Here is a 20,244-nt window from a genome sequence, read left to right as displayed (position 1 = left end):
CCCGCCGTGTGGACTACGGCAAGTCGAAGGGACAAACAGTCCGGTCGGCGGTGTTCTTCTTGGATTTATTTGGCGTACCGCAAATCAGCTTTACAAGTGCGTACCGCCACCTACCGTGCCGGCGTGTGGATTTAAGGCATTAGATTTATCTGAATACTAACTAACAAAGTTAAATAAATAACACTATTTCCTAATTCTACCTGTATTATAAAATGTATAACCCCCGCCCCTTGAATGAATTTCAGTTCTGCACTAAATAATTGATTTTAAACTCCATCCCAGCTCTTGTAGGCTACTATATTCCTGAATATCTCCCTCTGTTAATTTATATTTGCTGTAGTGCGTTATGGCATGATCACATCTTCAAAGCAACATCTTCCAGGGTGTTAGCTTACCCCGTGGACGCATGTGTGATTAACTCTTTCTAGTTATAAATAATGTGGAGAGAAACTCTACACGCACAGGCAAATGTGACACAACCAGGCCACAACACACAAACTGGATCAAGCTGACGTGCTGCCCTCTTCAGGACACAAGGGGACATTGTATCCCCACTGAGGCAAACGGGCATCAACTATTTGACATTACATTACATTTTATTTAGCTGACGCTTTTATCCAAAGCGACTTACAATAAGTACATTTCAACCATGAGGGTACAAAACCCAGAACAACAATCAAGAAAGTAAAATTTTCTTCAAGATAGCCAAACTTCAAAGTGCTATAAGTAAGTGTCGTTTTAAGTGCTACTGTTCAAGGTAAAGTCTGAAGAGGTGTGTTTTTAGTTTGCGGTGGAAGATTACAGAGTTTCCGCTGTCCTGATGTCTGACGGGCCGGGATGTAAGGTTGGACCATGTCCTGGATGTACACTGGACCCGATCTGTTCGCAGCACGGTACGCAAGTACCAATGTTTGGAAACGGATGCGGGCAACTACTGGTAACCAGTGAAGGGAGCGGAGGAGGAGGAGGAGGAGGAGGAGTAGAGGAGTAGTGGGAGTGAATTTAAGAGGTTAAATACCAGTCGAGCTGCTGCGTTCTGGATGAGCTGCAGAGGTCGGATGGCACTAACAGGTAGACCTGCCAGGAGGGAGTTGCAGTAGTTTAGACGTGAGATGACCAGAACCTGGACCAGAACCTGGACCAGAACCTGGACCAGAACCTGGACCAGAACCTGGACCAGAACCTGGACCAGAACCTGTGCCGCCTTCTGAGTGAGAAGGGGACGTATTCTCCTGATGTTGTGCAGCATATATCTACAAGAACGTGTTGCAGTGATGTTGGCAGTAAGGGAGAGTTGACTGTCGAGTGTAACACAGAGGTTCCTCGCAGTCAGGGTCGGGATAACACAGGGTTGTCAAAGGTAATAGTCAGGTCGAGGGTGGGAGAGTCTTTCCTTGGAAGGAAGAGCAGTTCAGTCTTGTCGAGGTTAATTTGCAGGTGGTGTGAGGACATCCACTGAAAGATGTCAGTCAGACAGGCAGAGATTTGTGCGACTATCTGTGTTTCAGATCGGGGAAAAGAGAGGATCAGTCGGGTGTCATCGGCATAGCTGTGGTAGGAAAAGCCATGTGAGTGAATGACAGAGCTGAGAGAGTTGGTGTACAGAGAGAAGAGGAGGGGACCCAAGAAGGAGCCTTGAGGGACACCAGTAGTGAGAGGACAAGGTTCAGACAGATCCTCTCCAAGTTACCCGGTAAGTGCGGTCATTGAGGTAGGATGAGAACAGGGAGAGAGCAGAGCCTGAAGGGAGGAAATAAGGATCTGGTGGTTCACTGTGTCAAATGTAGCAGAAAGGTCTAGAAGGATCAGAACAGTATAACTAATTATATATATATATATATCTGAAACACAGATAGTCGCACAAATCTCTGCCTGTCTGACTGACATCTTTCAGTGGATGTCCTCACACCACCTGCAAATTAACCTTGACAAGACTGAACTGCTCTTCCTTCCAAGGAAAGACTCTCCCACCCTCGACCTGACTATTACCTTTGACAACCCTGTATATATATATATATATATACAGTAACTATTTGTTGTTGGAGAGTTTAAAAAGCTTATTCAACATCCACAAATCGAGTTTTTTTTTTCTTCCTATAGTATATTCATCATATTGTTGTGCAGATCTAAACAAGGCTTTGATTTGCTTTTACGATGAATATAATGATGTTATATGTCCCTCCTCATCAGGGAGGGCAGAACGCATGGTCAGCAGCGCACCAGCATCCCTGGAGCTGGCGGGGGTTCAGTGTGTCTTGCTCAAGGACACATCAGCAGCAGCAGGACGGATGCTGCTGATTCTTGGTCGTCCGGTTGGAGCTCAAACATAAAACACAGTGAATGCCATGCGCCCACAATGACACATTTTGCGAATGGAAGTGTTGAATGTGTAGATGGCAAACTGAGCCTACGGTTCCGTGTGTGTCTGTGTGTTTGCTGAGGCGGGTCGTAGCGCCCCCTTGCGGCGCAACTCGCATTTCCGTGACGTCAATTGAGCACTGGGAAGGAGACAGCTCCCTCCCCCAAAAAACCCAGCGCGCCTCACGTTGCATGGGTCCCCGGTTATTGATAACACAATTTACCCGCTGGGATCCATCCCAGTACGTGAACCTCGTGGATATTGGCACTGGAAACACAAGAGACACCACGGAGCGAGGAAAAACAGCGATTTGCTCATTATCGCCGACAAATAGAAAGCCGAGCCCACCCCTTCACTTGACAACGCGACATCAACCAGGCAGAAAGGTATGGGAATGTCATACTATCCGGTTAAATGCTGATTGAATAAGAAATCAGGCATCTCAGGACGTTTGGGTTGGATGCCGTTGCTTGGTGCGGTAGCGTTCATGCCGCTCACACTGCACCACTTAACTGATGCTGCCAAGAAACGAATCACCGTCGATGAATGCCACAAAATCATATTTATGCAGCGAGAAACCTCACATTACGAAATATTTGCGTGGATGCCAACGTTGAGCAAATGTAGGGACGCTGCGGCAGTTTGACTTGGCATGGACCATAGTGGGCATCGGGCTTGCAATTCATGCACGTCGGTTATGATGCTGCTGAGTGTCATCATCACATCCTCGGTTATTTAAAGACTGATCTTCCTTGCGTGTGTGTGTGTGTCTCTGCCTGAGTGTGTGTGTGTGTGTGTGTGTGTGTGTGTGTGTGTGTGTGTGTGTGTGTGTGTGTGTGTGTGTGTGTGTGTGTGTGTGTGTGTGTGTGTGTGTGTGTGTGTGTGTGCACTGCTCCTTCGCACAGGCCCGGTGGTTGTTTATTGCCCGTTTTTTCACGTTCTCATTTCGCTCGGCCGCCGTGGCTCTTCTCGTGCAGTGGTGCAGTACAAGACACGGAGCTGCTGTAGCATATGTGAATTGGGTACATGTGCTTTCTCTCTCTCTACCTCCCTCTCTCCCTCTCATACACACACATGCAGGCACGCACGCACCGACATACACATCCACGCACACTGAGCTGGTTATGCAATTCATCATATTCTTCATCATGCTCTTCACTTGATGCATGACGGTCGACATATGGGAGCTGCTCTGCTCTGATCCTGTCAGACACTGATGCTGCTCAGAGGGACAGTTGAAGAACAGGTGACAGTCAGGGCTGCGGACCTTACAACCGCCTCTGGTCGATTCATTCATAAAGCCCGTCTCAACAGTGGATGATGGCTCCACTGGGCCATTCATAGACACAGAGATGAGGCTTTGCTACATGATTCACACAGAATTTGGGTATGAAATTGGAGTGGATAAACTGTGGGACTGGCTGAATGCCCGACTCACAGCACGAATCCACTGTTTTGGTGTTTTGCATTGTTGAATGGAAGAAAAGTTGGTGCAAACTCTGGAAGAGACTGGACCTGACGGCAGCTGCGGTTTCAGCACTGGACAGCTCCATTATACGCAAAGCAGTCTGACTTGTGGCGCTGTCCGGTGCTGAAATTAACCTACATGTTTATATCCCGAAAAGCAGCACTGTGAGTTGATTGTGGGTTTACAGAAAGTCATCTTAATGCATTTATTATCATGAATCTTCTCCTTCAGGCTTTCTTCTCATCTCTCCATCCTCCATCCACCCTAACCTGCTGTGTTGGGGAAACCCCTGATGAGTGGGACCTGTATCCATGAGCCCCGTGCCCCTTCCCCCTCCCTGTCAGGCTTCAGTACCCCCATCTCAGAGCCCCCCTATCGAAGACTCGATGGAGACACCCCTGCCTGCACCCCTGAAACGGACCTGACCCCCACACAGTGTGTCCTCCGTAACGTACTGTCCATTGACACTGGTGGACCGGGGGCACCGGGCGGCAGCAGCCCCACTCCCAGTGATGGAACCTCAACCCACTTTGACAACAGCGTGCTAAAACTACATGAACATGAGGCCTGCCAGTGCGGCGGCGGGGCCGAGGCGGGGCACAGTCCAGAAGCTGGAGCTGTGCGGAGCCAGTCAGAGAACATTCGGTTACAATCAGGAAGTGGAGGTTTTTTGGAGGGACTGTTTGGCTGCCTAAAACCAGTCTGGACCATGATTGGAAAGGCCTACTCCACTGAACACAAACATAGTCATGAAGGTATGTGAAGAAAAAAGAAAATGTTCTACCTCTATGCTGTCTGATGCTATGTTTGGAAAGAGAAGTTAGATAAGACCGTGACTTAAACATGTCAGTCGCTCAGTACATGAGATTATTGTGGTGCCTAGGTAACCATGGAGATGCACCACAGAAAATAAATATGTGAAGCTTGAACGTCACAGTGGTGGAAGAAGTTAAACTCCTGCATTTATAATCCTATCTCAGTAGAATTAGGGAGGTATAATGAGCAATTATTCAGCTACATGAATTTACAGTTGCATACATTTTTTCATATTTCTTTTCAGTGAAATATTGGAGAAGTTGTGTTAAAACCCAATAAGGGTTAAAACCACAAGCAAAAAGATTTGTAATCGCTGTTTTAACCTTTAACAGTGCATTATATTTTATAGCCTTTTTATATGTTTTTATATTAAGTCTTAATCTGAAAAGTACCTAGGGCTGTGCGATAAGGTGAAAAGTACAATATTTACCCCTGAGATGTAACGGAGCGAAAGTGTAAAGTGGCAGAAAATGGAAATACTCCAGCACAAGTACCTTAAATTGGGCTTAAGAACAGCACTCGAGTAAATGTACTTTGTTATTTTGCTAAACTAGAACCCCATTACTGTCATTGCTCCCCGACTGCCACCTCGTCATCCCGGCAGCGTGACTGTGTTTTCGAGTCTGTCAGCCCGACTCATCCACACTCAGGCAGCCACACTGAGTTTTCACAGCTGCTTGGGGAGGGGGAACATCATGTGCATCTGCCTCCGCTGCTGCAGCTCTCCAGAGATCTCGACACTTCAGTGGACCTCATGAAGAATTGATTTGCCTGTCTGCTTTTATTCTGCCCGGCTCGTCCGTCTTTAGTGACCAAGCTCTCCCAGTAATTTAAGTAATATCAGCAAGATAGATGACAGACTGAGTAGACTACAAGGGGATTGTTGCGTTTCCTTTAAATCCTCTCTTGTCTCTGGATAGAAATGTAATGGTCTACCAGATAAGTTATCAATATACCATTTGTTTGAACATGGCAGGCCCTTTGTATGATGTAATTGTGTCCTACCAGCTCATTCTAATGTGCAGCATGGAGCTAGCATTTGCCCAGCAGCCCCTCAGACTCCTCTCTGTCCAAGCAAATTGACATGAGGAGGCTTTGCAGTGTGTGATGGATATAAATTAAGTAATTACTCCAATGGTGCAACTGAAAACATTCTGCTGCAATGCCTCTGTCATACTGTATAACTCTCCACATGTACTCACTGAGGTTTGTTTTGCTGGCTTGTTGGTCTGAGCTTAGAGTCCTGGGAAGTTCCTTTTGAGGAAATCTCGGACCTGCAGTGGGTGGGCAGCGGGGCGCAGGGTGCCGTCTTCCTCGGCAAGTTCCACGGAGAAGACGTGGCTGTAAAGAAAGTGCGGGACATCAAAGAGACAGAGATCAAACATCTCCGCAAGCTCAAGCACCCCAACATCATCACTTTCAAGTGAGGAAACTACCACTGATATTTTACTGGGTCACGTATCAACAGTTTAGTTATCTAACTCTTGATTGTGCTTTCCTTTTCCGCTCTGTTACCTGACTGCTGTGCTTTCTTCCAGGGGTGTGTGCACGCAGGCTCCTTGTTACTGCATCTTGATGGAGTACTGTGCCCAGGGCCAGCTGTATGAGGTGCTGAGGGCGGGCCGTAAAATCACCCCGTGCCTCCTGGTTGACTGGTCCATGGGCATCGCAGGTGGCATGAACTACCTCCACCTCCACAAAATCATCCACCGAGACCTCAAGTCCCCCAAGTGAGACTCAGCACAGCTAGCATAGCGACACTTTCACCCAACACTAGAGCTGAAAATTTATGACCGTGTAATCTCACCTTTTTCAGCATGCTGATCACACATGACGACCTAGTGAAGATCTCTGACTTCGGCACTTCAAAAGAGCTCAGTGACAAGAGCACCAAGATGTCATTTGCCGGTACTGTAGCCTGGATGGCTCCTGAAGTGATTCGGAATGAGCCGGTGTCAGAAAAGGTGGACATCTGGTAAGTCTGATAAAAAAAATTTTTAAAACAATGTTTATCTTAAAATGCACCAGCAAGTTTGTTATCTCGATTCAGTGTAGCAGTTCAGCAATTATCTTTAAGATATTGCCCTGCAGAAGAAGTGCAGATAACTTATTTGTAGTCTGAATTAATAGTTGTGATTCCAATTTTGTAAAGACATTCAACCCTCTGAAGTATTTTAGGTTATACTCACTAATATTTATTGTGTCTGGATTGTCTTGCTGTACTTTGTATGTGTGTAATTTGCTCTCCAGTCCATGATTTGTCCTGAATACATAAAACTTGACTTATCTTACAGGTCCTTTGGAGTGGTGCTGTGGGAGATGTTAACCGGAGAGATCCCTTATAAAGACGTAGACTCGTCTGCCATCATCTGGGGCGTGGGAAACAACAGCCTTCAGCTGCCCATACCCGAGAGCTGCCCAGATGGCTTCAAGATCCTCCTCAGACAGTGCTGGTGAGCAGCGCCTGGAAATGGACAGTTGAGAAAGAAAAATAATGAGCACAGCGTGGAGGCCGAGACAAATGAGCAGATGAAAGGGTTGAAAGTAGTTGCGTGGGGGGTGCGGGGTGGGGTGGGGTGTTAGTCTGTGGTTAAAGGACTTTATTGATTTCACGGTGCATTATAAATGTACACAGCTGTGTTTCCCATCTTGGATTTGCAGGAACTGTAAGCCCAGAAATAGGCCGTCTTTCCGTCAGATCCTTCTTCATCTGGATATAGCGTCTGCTGATGTACTCTCCACTCCACAGGAAACATATTTCAAGTCTCAGGTATGTATGGGAGACCTTTTTTTTTTTTTTTTTTTTCTTTCCTTTAACACCAAAAGATCTTATAATCATACATTTAAATATCGTCTATATAGCTGTACACAAATACACATGAACCCACTCGTGCTTACAAAGTAATCGGCTATTAAATGGCAGACACAGAGAGAGCTGGTTTGATGGTTAGCTCTGACTAGACAGAGCTGCTTAACAGAAATGTGCTCTCATCAGGCTGAATGGCGAGAGGAGGTGAAACAGCACTTTGAGAAGATTAAATCTGAGGGCACTTGTATCCACCGACTCGATGAGGAACTGATCAACCGACGCAGAGAGGAGCTCAGGTTTGTTCTGCACGGTTAGATCGCACTTACGTTGTTCCACCATAGCCCCAGGCATTACGCTGCACCAGATTAGACACCGGTAACTTTACTAGGTTAGCGTACAGAGGCTTACTTTCCCTTCTGTCCCATTTCTTGCCATCACTCCTTTGTCTGCCCCCGTGGATAAAAATGAGTGCCCTAAGTGCACGTCTATTGTTGACGATTGGATTCTCTCATGTGGATGCACAATGACAGCAGCTGCTCCTTTTCTCCTCAGGCATGCTTTGGACATTCGTGAGCACTACGAGAGGAAACTGGAGAGGGCTAACAACCTTTACATGGAGCTCAGCGCTGTCATGCTGCAGCTGGAGCTCAAAGAGAAGGAGCTGCAGAGGTACAAATAAATCAGTGAAAACAGGGTATACATGTTTGAAAGTAAGCCTCAGTGCAGTTACACTGTGGTGTCATCTGGAATTTCATTTCCAGGAGAGAGCAATCTCTGGATAAGAAGTATCCAGGTTTGTTCAAGCATCACAGCTCTAGGCAGAGCACCTCGTCCAACTCCATGGACAAACTCATCAAGAAGAGAAACGTCCCACAAAAACTGCCCTCAGGAAAGAGGTGTGAGATGTCATTTCATTTGGATCTGATTAAAAATGAAAACTGAAATGAATAAATGAATATTCAGCAGGTTTGTGGATTGTAGTTGTTGACTAATCCCTCCCACTCTTTCAGGCCAGACATCCTGAAGTCTGAGGTAATCATTCCCAAAATGGATTCCTCCGTAATGCAAGTCACTATCCCGGCCTGCCCCAACCGAAGCTCCACTTCTCCCAGCCGGTCTCGGAGGGTGAAGACCCGCCATCGTAAGCCCGGTAAGGGCAGCAGCGGCGACCTGGCCGGACTCAAAGCAAATCAGTCCTCTCCTAACAGGGACGCAACTGCCCAGGCTAACGGTTGTACCACTAACACCTCCAAGCAGCTCCTGGAGCCCTCTGCAGCGCTGCGGGGCCTCAGCCACGAGCAGCAGCAGAGGCAGCTCTCCTCCTCCAGCCCTGACCTCATCTGCACCACACTAGAGGCAGATGGTCAGGGAAAAGGGGAGCCCTCTGTGGGCGGGTTGGAGAGAGGAGGGAGCCTCAGTGCCTCTGCTGGTTTAGGGGGGTCAGAGGGCGGGGCAGCCGGTCTGGATGATCTCACAGAAACTCCTCCACGCAGTGACACTCCCAGCGAGGACGCCGCATCGTTCCCATTCTCCAGCAGCCCCGACTCACCGTGCGGGAGGGGGGCGGCAGCGGGACGGGGATCTCTGGGATCTCCTCGCCTTCCTCACGACGGGGAGGACAAAGAGGAGGGAGCCGGCACTGTGAGGTTGCCCCGGGGGGCATCAGGGGGGATAGGGAGTCAGCACCTCACACCTTCAGCCATTCTGTACAGGGCAGCTATCACACGCAAACAGGTACGATGCTGCACATTTGTCCGTATTCCTCCCTGTAGTGACACTTCGAGCATTTTCACTCATGCATTTTTCCTGTTTCTGACTACAGAGGCGTGGAGTGTCATCAGAGGAGGAGGAGGGTGAAGTTGACAGCGAGGTTGAGTTACCACGGAGACGGTGAGTAACCTGCTGTCCTTCGTCACGCGAAAAATTCCCTAAAGCCATTTTCCATCTCTCACAAGTTGCTTATTTATTCAGTGAACCGAGAAGGATTTCTAGTTTGCGTCATTGTTTGTCTCAATCAAATTCAGTTATTTAAAAAAAAAAACGATTTTCTTGTTTTCTTTTTTATCTCTTCAGACGTCCCACGAGCATTACCAAGTGCCAGTCTGTGTCGACTTTCAGTTCAGAGAACCTGTCGGTGTCGGACGGCGAGGAAGGCCACACTACTGACCACTCTCACAGCGGTACTCCCGATGTGGTCAGCACCAACACCGACGATCGGCTGGACGACCGCAGCGACGACCTCCTCTCTCAGGGGTCGGAGATTCCAGCGGACAACACCGACCCTGCGCAGGCTTCTGATGCCCTGTCGGAGAGAGACGGAGCCGTGGGGCAGGCCAAACCTCAACAGGACGCCGGGCAGAATTCCAATGAGGTAAAGAAGCTCCACAGAGAATCGCATGTGTCAGTTTGAGTCATCCTCAGGGGTGGAAAGCGCATTTACTCAAGAACTGAGCAGAAGTGTAACTTTGAGGTACTTGTACTTTACTTCAGTATCTCCATTTGGTTTCGTTTTATTGTTCTAGTACCACATTTCTCAGGGAAATATATTATATTATAATGTATAATAATATTATATATAAATTTTTTTACTACTATAATAAACTGTATTAAATTAGCACTGATTAGATGAAGATCCAACATTTAAAAAAGAAAAACAATAATGATAAAAACCAACCTTTTTGGCCTTTCAAAATAATCAGGGCTCAGTTGGGGTCTCTTTCCACATTACAGTTCTCAGACTATTTTGTTGAAATACAGGCCCAAAACTTTTAAATTATTTATTTATCTATTATAAAATATTCTTTTATTTCATAAAAAAAATATTACAAATAGAAAGAAGACTAATAGAGATTTGCATAGCCACACTTCCCTCCCCCCCCCTCTTCCATTAATAATCTCATGACCCTTCAGATTTGTCTATGTGAATGAATACTTTTACTATCAATACTGTCATACTTGATAATAGTGCATCTTCACTTGTAATGGAGTATTTTCACATTGCACTATTTGCACTTACTACTTAATTGTCCACTTTCCACTCTCTTCCTTACGTCTCTTCAGAGTCGGGCCTTGTGTGATGACTCTGACTGCGACAGCGCTGAGCTGGATCAGTCAGGTAGCGGGGAGCCCAGCCGTCCTCCCAGTGCCGGAGCGTGGGTGCCGCCATCTCAGCCCTATCAGGGGTCTCCGCAGGCGCCCCACACAGGTCCTCCATAGGCCACTGGACACTAGACCTCCAGCTATCCTACAGTGAACAACCATCACAGGCGTACACCAATCTGTCAGTGCAGTACATTACTGTTGTCATGAGGGATCACACCCACCGCACCACTCAGACTATGACAAGTTGACTTATGGTGTCTCATAAGTTTGTTGGCTGACAAACCTGCATCAGATGACATAGGACATTTGTCATAACCTGACATCAGATATTTTGGCAGCTTGTGACATCAGATAAATGTCATTTAAGTTCAGCAGGGTTGTTTTAAGGGAAAATAGTTACCACGGTAACCTTAGCCACTGCTCCAGTTCAGCAAAAACCCCTTCCACAGATGCACACGCACGCACAAAAAAGATACCACACTCTAAGTCCTTTAAACACTCTAACCCTCACTCTGGGAGCATCCTCCACAAGACTCCACACACTAATGCATCAAATACTAATGAATAATAATGTAAATATCCATTACATACCACATGAGAAATATCTAACTTTATTTTATTTGTAAGATAAAATGTAAGACTAAACGGTATGCAGCCCTGTGAACAAATGCATGACTACATGTTTATAATTTATGGTTCGAATGTGTCCGTTTTATATTTTGTGAAAGTTTACACTTTTTTAATCCTGAAAGTATTGCTTCAGTTATTTTGTTTTTTTTTGTTAATAAATGTCATCACTCAAGAAACAAACAAACAAACAAAACAAAAAAAAATCATAAATGGAATGAAAATCTCACGGAGACATTGATCATGATGCATAATTAGGGTTCTCAGTAGATACTTTTTTTTTTTCTTTTTTTTTAACCCTCCCACTACTGAGTTTCGAACACATATGACACGTTTGAGGTTTTTATTGAGTTTTTCAAATTTGTGACAGGATGGGAGACCTTTGGGTTCATTCAAAATGTAACCCTGCCATTGTACATACACTCAGTTGGCCAGTTTATTAGGTACACCAAACTAAAATGAATGCACAGAATTCCTGAAATAAATCCTACATTCAGGAACGTTGTAGTGTTATAATGTTCATGTAGATAATGTAGTTAATTAGCGGTGCTGTATCATTTGTAAGTGTCATTACGCAGAGAGGTGTTTCTGTTATGTAGCCAACAATAAGTGATGTGAATGGGGCGCACAAAATAATAGAAACATCTGTCTGTACCATCACCAAGTACTGCATCCTCCAAAATGACAACAACTGAGTCAACATCTTTTTAAAAACAAGTGAAACAAAAACTTTGCATTACTCCACCAAGGCTGAATTTATTGCAGGACCGCTGTTACTTTCAGCTGGGTGTACCTAATAAACAGGCAACTCTGTGTTTTCTGTCACTGCTGTGCCAGTTTTTTTTTTTTTTTTAAACTGTTGCCTTTTGAAAAGTAATGTTATTAGAGATAAACTCATACATGCACTCGCATCATTAACCAAAGTAACCTAACATCTTGTACTTTGACAATTTCAAAAGTGCAAAAGTCCTCCACTGATTTAGCATTGCATGTTGAAGTCTCACAATGAACTATTCACAATAGGATTCACATAGAAACAGCAGGTGCAGGGATCATTTTTTATCCCGCGCATTCTTTCATATTGTCAGAGCCTGTCACCTACATTACCCATAATGACACACAACCAACAACAGTTGAGTCGGTTGAAAACTGGCGGTGCAAGCTGTGTTGGTTGCTAATGTAGCCTCGAGCCTTCCACAAAGATGAAGAGCTTTTTTTTTTTTTCTTTTTTTTAATCTAACTTTACTTCAGAATAAAACGTCTAGACTGTCTACAGAGGTAAGCTTCCTTCCTTTTAACTTCACGTCTCCACATTTTAAAACTTTTAAAACTCCCAACAACACTGACTCGAGGCAACACTGGAGGCAGCGCTAGTTGGACTATGATGGAAGTTAAATCATTAAACTCGTAATTACGAGCATCCAAGTGTGAAAACAGGCTTTGACTTATAATTCCACAGTCATTACTAAGTAAATGAACAACAAAAGAAAGCAGCACATTTTGGTTGTTTCCATTTGGTGTGACTACATGGTTAGCGCATGGATTGATGCCTGAACACGTGTCAGAGCTTTATTCTGCTGACATGGCATGAATACAGCCACTAAAAAAATAAAAAATAAAATAAAAAAAAGAAGTAGTTCTTCCCAATGAAACCTAAATAAAAAAAGTGTAATATCAGTCGAATTCTCCTTTTAGTATTAAACCAAAAAGCCTCCTGCGGTTCATGATGTTGTCAAGCTCCATAAAAACCTCATCTGTTCTTTTTTTTTTTTTTTTTACCATTTAAGATTATTACTGCAGAAGCAGCCAGATAAAGATTAGAGCACTTCTCTGTGGTTAGTAGAACAGTAAGTATCCTTTGGGTTTGAATAGAAATGTTTTGTTTTGATACAGCATTGCACATTGTACCTGTAACATAGGAATTATATCAGAAGCAAAATATTATGAGCAACAATAAATAATGTATTGGTTAATAAAATACAAGCTGTGTGATGTTTGTTTAAAAAGACGGGCCATGTTATAGCTACAGTTTGTGCTGTTGCTGCATCACGAAAGACAGCTGAATGAGAAATAAATGACTATTTTCAATGACTTTGAGCATGTCCAAAAGGTCCCAGTGTCATTTCTTGACATAAATTTGCCCTTTCACACTTCAGTACAAGCTTTTCTGGATAAGATCAAACTGTATTTTTAGAATTATTATTAATTTGAAATGGAAAAGAGGCTTATATAAAGGAGGAGGCCAAGAATTGTTTAAGCATTTCACATCTTTTATTTCTGCATTTCATTTCTTCAACAATTTAATTGCACCCAGATCTACAATAGTTTGAAAACGTGCACAAAAACTTGAGTTTCTTCATCCTGCAAAGAATAATAAAAAATAAAATCTGACCCAGGCAAAAAAGGATAGCAGGAAACTAGTGTTAATTCTATAATTCTCCTTCTAGTTAATCATAATTTAATACCTCAGCATAATATACTTATAAAGACCAATATGTCTTGTAGTTTTGCCCCTTGCAGCATTCCCCAGCCCTGCAGTTAAAAAAAATATTTTCTCTATTTAAAACAAACATTTCAATGTTATTATCATCATCATCACTATGGTCTTAGTAATTTCAGAGGAAAGGAAAATATCTTCCTCTCATTCAGGCCCACTCCTGGTGACCAAGGCCCACCCACCCTTATCAGAATCCAATATACAACAATGCTCAAAAGTCCTGATCGAGAAATAAAACGGATGGAAACACAGGAATGACACAAAACAATTACTCAGCAAATTAGAGGTGAGACAAAATGTAGCTTAAACTTCGCCATTGAACCCGCACTAAACCACCTTCTGTCTAAAAAGGTTTTTCCTGCATACATTTTCAACTGGAGATCATTTACACCCACTGAAACCCGTTAAACCAACAATGCCTCGTTCAGGAAGTACAGCTTCAAATATAAGATGGCAAATATCAATGAATTCTACTCGTACACATAGCTGTGTATTAAATAAAAAATAAATAGATATTTAAAGGAAGGGAAAGAACAGTCCATCTATAATGTTATTGTGTCTTTTTTTTTTCTTCATTTTTACATTTTCTAAGAAAAATCTGACATAAGAAAAACATCATGTATGCCTTTTCAGATTTTTCTAAAACTTTTTACCTACAGTATATCAAGAAGATCATACAGATATACAGCAAAATAAGAGCAAAAAATACAACAGAAGGGAGTCTTTAAAAACTATATGCAAAGGGAATTTAAAAACGCAATAAATAAATAAAATACCAATATCATGATGATGGTGTAATTACAACTGAGTAGGTGTCTAACCAAAGCTGAGGAGAAAACAGTGAGTACTTGGTTTTTGCATTAAGTTCAATAAGGGACCTCTTGGTAAAAAGTAGGGGGAGGGGTTAGATTAGGTGCTGATGAAGATCCTCCGTGTCAGTTGGCTGCGAGTCCAGTAGCTTCAGAAGACAGCCTGGACAGAAAACAGACAAACATCAACCCTGATATACAATTCAAAATAGAGAAAAGTCAGTAATACATGCCTCTACCAGCTGCTGTATTTTAAACGGGACAATCAGTTTGAGGGTTGCGTAGTGAAAAATGTATCTACAGTCCTATTTGACATTCTGACAATCTGAGTTTTAGTGACTGAAGGGCCACATTTTCTGTTTTTGAGTTACACAAGCTCAGTCTGTAGCAGATATGATAATTACATTACCCAACTGCTTACTCTACTCAAACTGTATCCGTACGGCCCCTTTCACACAAGTTAGTGCAGCTCAATGTGCTTCACAGATAACTCAACGAGCGGATAAGACAGCGTGGGGGAAGGAAAAAAATTAAAAATCAATATATAAAAATGGATTACTAGGCCAAATAAATAAAAGACAACAAAAAGTGAGGTAAATAACTAAATAAAATAAGTAATGGTCATAAAAATCCTAATCCGATCCGGTGACATATTAAAACCTACCTTCTTATCTAAATAGGACTTCACTTTCTAGTCAGATAAATTTCAGTTGGAAGCAGAACAATGTAATACCAGAGTTCTGGTCAGTACGGCTGTCACGATCACAAAATTTTAGATGATTAATTATCATCCAAAAAAAATAAATCTCAATTAATAATTTATTTGTCATTTTCTGTTAATTTCATGCTACTATTATAGCATAATCTTTGCTCAATAACACACCTTATGAAGAAGAACATTGGCATTAAATGCAAAGTTGATTTCTGTTTGCCTTTTAGGCTTAAACAAAAATTGCACAGGGCAGATATGACATAATTAACAACTTCAATATACTAAGCGTATTACTGAAATATACGAATAAATTACCGATAATAACAGGTAGCATTAATCACAATAAACACTTTACTGTGGTGGCGCTAATACGCCACTCGTGTTCCATTAAGCCGCAGCTGAAGAAGCTTTAAAAAGCCACGGTCAAACCTCAAACGATGTAAAAAATGGTGATGGAAATTTGACGTGTGTTAGTTTCAGCTGATTAATGGAAACCGTTCCAACGATTATGCAGAACGATCTCAGTCAGCTCAAATAGTTGCGATCAGGTGATTATGTAATAATTGTGGCAGGCCTTCGGTGGAGTTTTTGCAGTCTGATTTCCAGCATCATTCACGATTCTGCATTTCTTTTAAAGCTCCCATTAACTGCCTATTAAAAAAAAAAAAAATGTCAGTAGTCCAATGAGAATAAATCTTTTATAAAACTCATTTTATTTTGGGGAAGAAGCACTCCTTGTCTTCTCTCTTATTATCAATGGGAATAAGGGCCCTTCAGCTCATCTTGTCTCCTGAAGTCTTTGACAACTACTAGCTGGCCTAGTGAACATGCGATCACAAAACTGAAGCCCCATAAACTCTGATCCGGTTGTCATAGCGCACACTGGAAAAAAAAAAGCAAACAGACGTAAAACACAGCCGTGTTCCTGTAAAACTTGCTGCTCTGTGGTGGATGCGATGCACGAGCCTGCTGCTTCTTTCTTACCTGGCATTGATCAGGTACTCGGCCAGGCTGATACTGGCGTGGGAGCCAGTGATGGTGACCTGTCTGTCAGTGGAGCCCTCCACAGGGTTGGCAATCTTGATCTGAGCCCCTGACATCTGACGGATCTCATTGATCTTTGCGCCCTGACGGCCGATGATACAGCCAATGAGCTGCGGAAGGAAAAGAACAAGAAACACGAGCCTGCGTCAGTACTTTCAATGCCAAACAAGAAAAGACACAATTAGGAAGAAAAACAGGCCGCTTTGCGGAGGCCTCCCGTTTCTCTGCTAAGAAGAAATGGTAAATTCGCAAAAGCAATATAAATGCGACTTACATCGTTTGGAATGGTTAGCTCATGAGAGCCAGTTTGTGCAGAGGCATCCATCCCAGCTGGAGGAACACAAAGAAACCATGAGAGTGGAGTCTGGGTGGATTATTACAAATGTACAGCGACATTATCCCCTCTTTCAGTCTGTCCACCTACCCTGGAAGCCCTGGTTGCTATGTGCAATGGGGAAGGGGCTCTGCTGCATGGCCAGCTGGTGAAGTTTGGTGAGCTGTTGGAACAACGGAGGGAAGGAAACGGAGAACAAACACATGCATAGACTAGAGTTAGGAAAATATGGAAATAACACTTCAAGGCTGAAATTGTGTTATTCCCCTTTTGCAAGTAGTTGCAGTGAAAATGAGCAGAAATCATGAAATGGAACACGGGGCCCGTGATTTAGCCTTAAGTTTTAAAAACAATGTTTGTTAGCATTTGAAACTATAATCTTTGGAATTGTTAAATGGATGCATGTATCAAGCAGTGGTGGCTGGAAAAATAACCAAAAAAAACCAACAACAACAACAACAGAGGGATGAAGTAAGAAGGTGGCATGGCTTCCCAGGACCGAAGTTGCAAATATATTGGATCACTTACAGAGGGGCCTTCACTTACATCAGGCTGTGGAATGGCGTGCTGCCCTTGGACAGCGTATGCCTGCAAGGAGAGAACAGCACTTAGGAGGGTGTGGCAGTGTGACACACAGTGTGCTCCAATATCCATCAGACCTCTGTCCTTGATGTACTACAAGAACAAAATCAGGCGTGCTACACGCAGCACACCGGCTACTAGAGTGACACCACGCGTTTAACTAAATCCCCTCGACCGCTGCGTTTCAAAGTGCTTTTGTCGTTTACCTGACCACCTGCAAAGATGACGGGAGAGCCTGAGGGTTTGGGTCTGTACGGGATGGTCACTCCTTTTGGTGGAGACTGAGGAGACAAGAGAAACATCGAGTTGACTCTTGACGCAACATCGAGGGGACAAAACCGCGAAAAGCAGCATCGCATTGAACGGCGTCCATACCTCGAGCATGACAACACAGATCTGCTTGACACACTCAATAATGGACTGTGGGGTCCCTGCAACGGTGATGGCACGCTCTGTTGAGTTGGGTAACATGTCCCCTGCTACTTGTACCTGAGCTCCTGCTGACTGTGGAGACACACAGCGACAATCAGGACGAGTGACAAACGGATGTAACATTTTACAAGAAAGAGAGATGTGCGACGGACTAACCTCTCTGATTTCTTTGATCTTACAGCCACCCTTGCCAATGAGTGAGCCACACTGGCTGGCAGGCACAACGAGGCGCATGGTGACTGGCGGTTTGCTGGTGGCCGTACTGTTCGTCATTGAGGTGCTGATGTCCTGCGGGGAAGCGACGCAACAGGAGGGATTTTAAATGACACGCGTCTTGTCGCTTCAGCGAGTTTCATTTAGAAAGCGGTGAGCCTCTCTTACCTCCTCCAGTTTCTCAATGATCATGGAGAAGGCTTTAAAGATGGAGGTGGTGGGTCCTGCGAGGGTGATGATCCTCTCCGGACAGTTCCCCTCTGAGATGTTGATGCGAGCGCCACTCTGTACAAACAGAGGAGCAAAACAGGAAATACCAAATCAGTCACTGCGTTATCACATTAGTCAGCGCCTCTGAAATTATGAAAATGTTTCTTTACGTTGGCCCACATGTTGAAAACAAAAAACATCGTACCTCCTCTCTCATCTTCTTAACCGACTCGCCTTTCTGTTAAAAGAGAGCACAAATACAAAATATTAACAAAACACACGGAGGAACAGGATGCAGATGGACATCAGTCTGGCAGGAAAAACAACTTACCTTGCCAATGATGCTTCCAACCTCCTGCAGAAGATGACAAAATGCACGTTAAAACAATATGTGTTTTTGTTTTGTTTTTTTACAGGTTTCCCTTGCTTTGATTTTACAGACTGCAGCTCCTAATTAAACCGAGTGAACGAACGCAGATTTAAAAGGTGGTGGTCAAACCGTGCGTGCAGCCACACTCACCTTCCCGTGCATGAGTAGCCTGATAGTTAAGGTGACATTAAGTCCTCCTTCAACCAGACTTGAGTCCATTGCTGCAGCTGAATTCAGGATATTACAAAGCTGACAAAGTGAGTCTTTGGTCGCTGGCTGAATATCTGCAACAGAGAGGAAAATATGACAGTCAGAGACAAATGCAGTTACTGGAAACTGTGAGGACATGTCAGAAAAAGAAAAAGAAAAAAAAAAGCCTTGTTTACAACCAAAAAAAAAAAAAAAAAAAGCTGCTGTCAGTGCAGATCAGCGAAGTGATGCAGGCAGCTAACATCTCGTAGACGCGAGCTTGCGCTGTTACTTTTAACAACGTTAGCCTGCCGCTTCCAAAGAATGAAAACACGTCAGTTCAGTAATTCACACGAGTCTGGCCCGAGTCCATTCATTCAACGTTAGCACAATGACCTACTGTCTCCCCTGCGGCTGCGTCTATTCCCCGGCGCCGAAGCTGCTGTGGCGACATAGCTCATCTATTTATACGTGTAGCCTAAATGCACCCCTCCAAACCTCCTCCCCCCCTCCACCCCCCTCTTTATAACACCGTAACTTTCTGGACGACAAGCAGGCTCACAAGATAACACGAACATGGCAAATCCTATTATTATTATTATTATTTTTTTTTGTGCAAAAAAAAAAGATGGGGGTGGTGGTGGGTGAGAAGCATCACAGCTAAGTCACGCAACCCAAGATTTGAAAGCTAAGTTAGCAACGAAACATTTCTACCGTAACTCCATTAAAAAAAAAAATACAAATAATAATAATACAAAAAAAAAATCCCCAGCTGTTCGTTTGCACGACCACGTTTTTGCCGTTGGGACATTTAACCGTTCATATCGGTAAACATTCTCTTGAACCGGGGGCGCCTAGCAACCAACTCCTGATCCGCCGTCAAGTTAAGTTACAGTTCGGTAATTTTCCATCCGGCTCCGCTAAGCGTTAGCATCGTTCCATCCAGGAAATAGTCCGATCCCGCGGCCTACGAACCGCACTGAGTTGTTCCCGTCCTCTCACTCAGGGAAAAATGAAATGTAAAAAAAAAAAAAATTAACAAAAAAATATTTAAAAAAAAATTAGAAAGCCGCATTTCTGCAGAGTCTTACCCGAACCGTCCCTTGAAGTGTGTTCAGGGGGTGGGTAGGGTGGCAAGGGTAGAAGGGGAGAGGTTCGGGAGGGAGTTTTAAGAGGATCCGGGGAAGAGGGAAGAGACACCGCTGTTCGATCGGACTCCACTCTTCGCTTCTGCTTAGCACAAAAGACAAAACGCATTCAACTTTGACCCCTTATCTGCCCCGCCCCTCCACCGGGTCAGCCCCGCCCACCGAGGGAGGGGGGGGTCAATGCCCCTCCCCCACGGATGTTTTAATTCAATTAACTGCAGCCTGGAGTAAAAAATAGACTACGCGTGTGATATTTGTAGTTCAGATAGAGTAAAAACACATAAATGTTTACTTTGAGATCATTCAGTGGGAACTGTGATTCTGCTGACTGATGTAGGATGTTTGATGGGACACCTCACACTTCATTCAGATGCAAATCAATACATCTGCATGAACTGGCTTCAGATCCTGCTTTTGAGGGTGAGGTTAGGTTAGGTAGTTACTTTATTAATCCCCGAGGGGAATTTTTTTTTTTTTTTTTTTTCGCTACAGCAGCATTACAGAAGCAATAAGATAATAATAG

The 20,244-nt window shown here is 43.9% G+C and overlaps 3 protein-coding genes across 4 annotated transcripts in view; 1 reads left to right on the top strand and 2 right to left on the bottom strand.

Moving 5' to 3' along the window:
- Nucleotides 1-11, bottom strand: part of aaas (achalasia, adrenocortical insufficiency, alacrimia) — a 7,785-nt gene extending 7,774 nt beyond the window's left edge. Inside the window, exon 1 of the mRNA XM_069722944.1 lies at nt 1-11. This exon is cut by the window's left edge and continues 416 nt beyond it. The gene's annotated coding sequence lies outside the window, so the exon portion shown is untranslated.
- Nucleotides 12-2,531: 2,520 nt separating this feature from the next.
- map3k12 (mitogen-activated protein kinase kinase kinase 12) lies at nt 2,532-13,273 on the top strand. The gene is made up of 14 exons (XM_069722934.1): nt 2,532-2,745; nt 4,059-4,582; nt 5,883-6,066; nt 6,182-6,373; nt 6,460-6,618; nt 6,938-7,096; nt 7,305-7,413; nt 7,639-7,748; nt 8,005-8,121; nt 8,214-8,348; nt 8,463-9,186; nt 9,275-9,342; nt 9,526-9,823; nt 10,513-13,273. The coding sequence occupies exons 2-14, from the start codon at nt 4,120-4,122 to the stop codon at nt 10,666-10,668; spliced, it is 2,874 nt and encodes a 957-aa protein (XP_069579035.1). The 5' UTR covers nt 2,532-2,745; nt 4,059-4,119; the 3' UTR covers nt 10,669-13,273.
- A 157-nt stretch (nt 13,274-13,430) lies between these two features.
- LOC138635453 (poly(rC)-binding protein 2-like) lies at nt 13,431-19,833 on the bottom strand. Of its 2 annotated transcripts, none has more exons than XM_069722925.1 (13): nt 19,665-19,833; nt 18,535-18,668; nt 18,346-18,369; nt 18,220-18,252; nt 17,973-18,089; nt 17,748-17,879; nt 17,535-17,663; nt 17,366-17,440; nt 17,124-17,165; nt 16,668-16,740; nt 16,518-16,573; nt 16,184-16,353; nt 13,431-14,650 (listed from the first exon to the last, which is right to left on the bottom strand). In XM_069722925.1, exons 1-13 carry the CDS (start codon nt 19,828-19,830, stop codon nt 14,614-14,616), a joined length of 1,188 nt encoding a protein of 395 aa, XP_069579026.1. In that variant the 5' UTR covers nt 19,831-19,833; the 3' UTR covers nt 13,431-14,613. The 2 variants fall into 2 exon arrangements, with proteins under 2 accessions (XP_069579026.1, XP_069579025.1); XM_069722924.1 differs by having other exon boundaries at nt 17,106-17,165; nt 19,665-19,832.
- Nucleotides 19,834-20,244: the final 411 nt, after the last annotated feature.

Source organism: Brachyistius frenatus, unplaced genomic scaffold, assembly GCF_029030835.1.
Source record: "Brachyistius frenatus isolate BFR_SWC_R1_liver_20210118 unplaced genomic scaffold, ASM2903083v1 Contig_309, whole genome shotgun sequence".
Classification (NCBI taxonomy): Eukaryota; Metazoa; Chordata; class Actinopteri; family Embiotocidae; genus Brachyistius; species Brachyistius frenatus.
The sequence above is the reverse complement of the archived record's forward strand: the minus strand, read 5'-3'. Positions and strand labels throughout refer to the sequence as shown.

Excerpts from the sequence above, each read along its gene's own strand:
- map3k12 (XM_069722934.1), top strand. The coding sequence starts at position 4,120 with ATGAGTGGGACCTGTATCCATGAGCCCCGTGCCCCTTCCCCCTCCCTG. Across the intron at positions 7,097-7,304 it reads ATCCTCCTCAGACAGTGCTG|GAACTGTAAGCCCAGAAATA; the intron begins GTGAGCAGCGCC and ends TTGGATTTGCAG. Across the intron at positions 7,749-8,004 it reads CGACGCAGAGAGGAGCTCAG|GCATGCTTTGGACATTCGTG; the intron begins GTTTGTTCTGCA and ends TTTTCTCCTCAG.
- LOC138635453 (XM_069722924.1), bottom strand. The coding sequence starts at position 19,830 with ATGCGTTTTGTCTTTTGTGCTAAGCAGAAGCGAAGAGTGGAGTCCGAT. Across the intron at positions 17,664-17,747 it reads AGATCAAAGAAATCAGAGAG|TCAGCAGGAGCTCAGGTACA; the intron begins GTTAGTCCGTCG and ends GTGTCTCCACAG. Across the intron at positions 16,354-16,517 it reads AGCTAACCATTCCAAACGAT|CTCATTGGCTGTATCATCGG; the intron begins GTAAGTCGCATT and ends TTCCTTCCGCAG.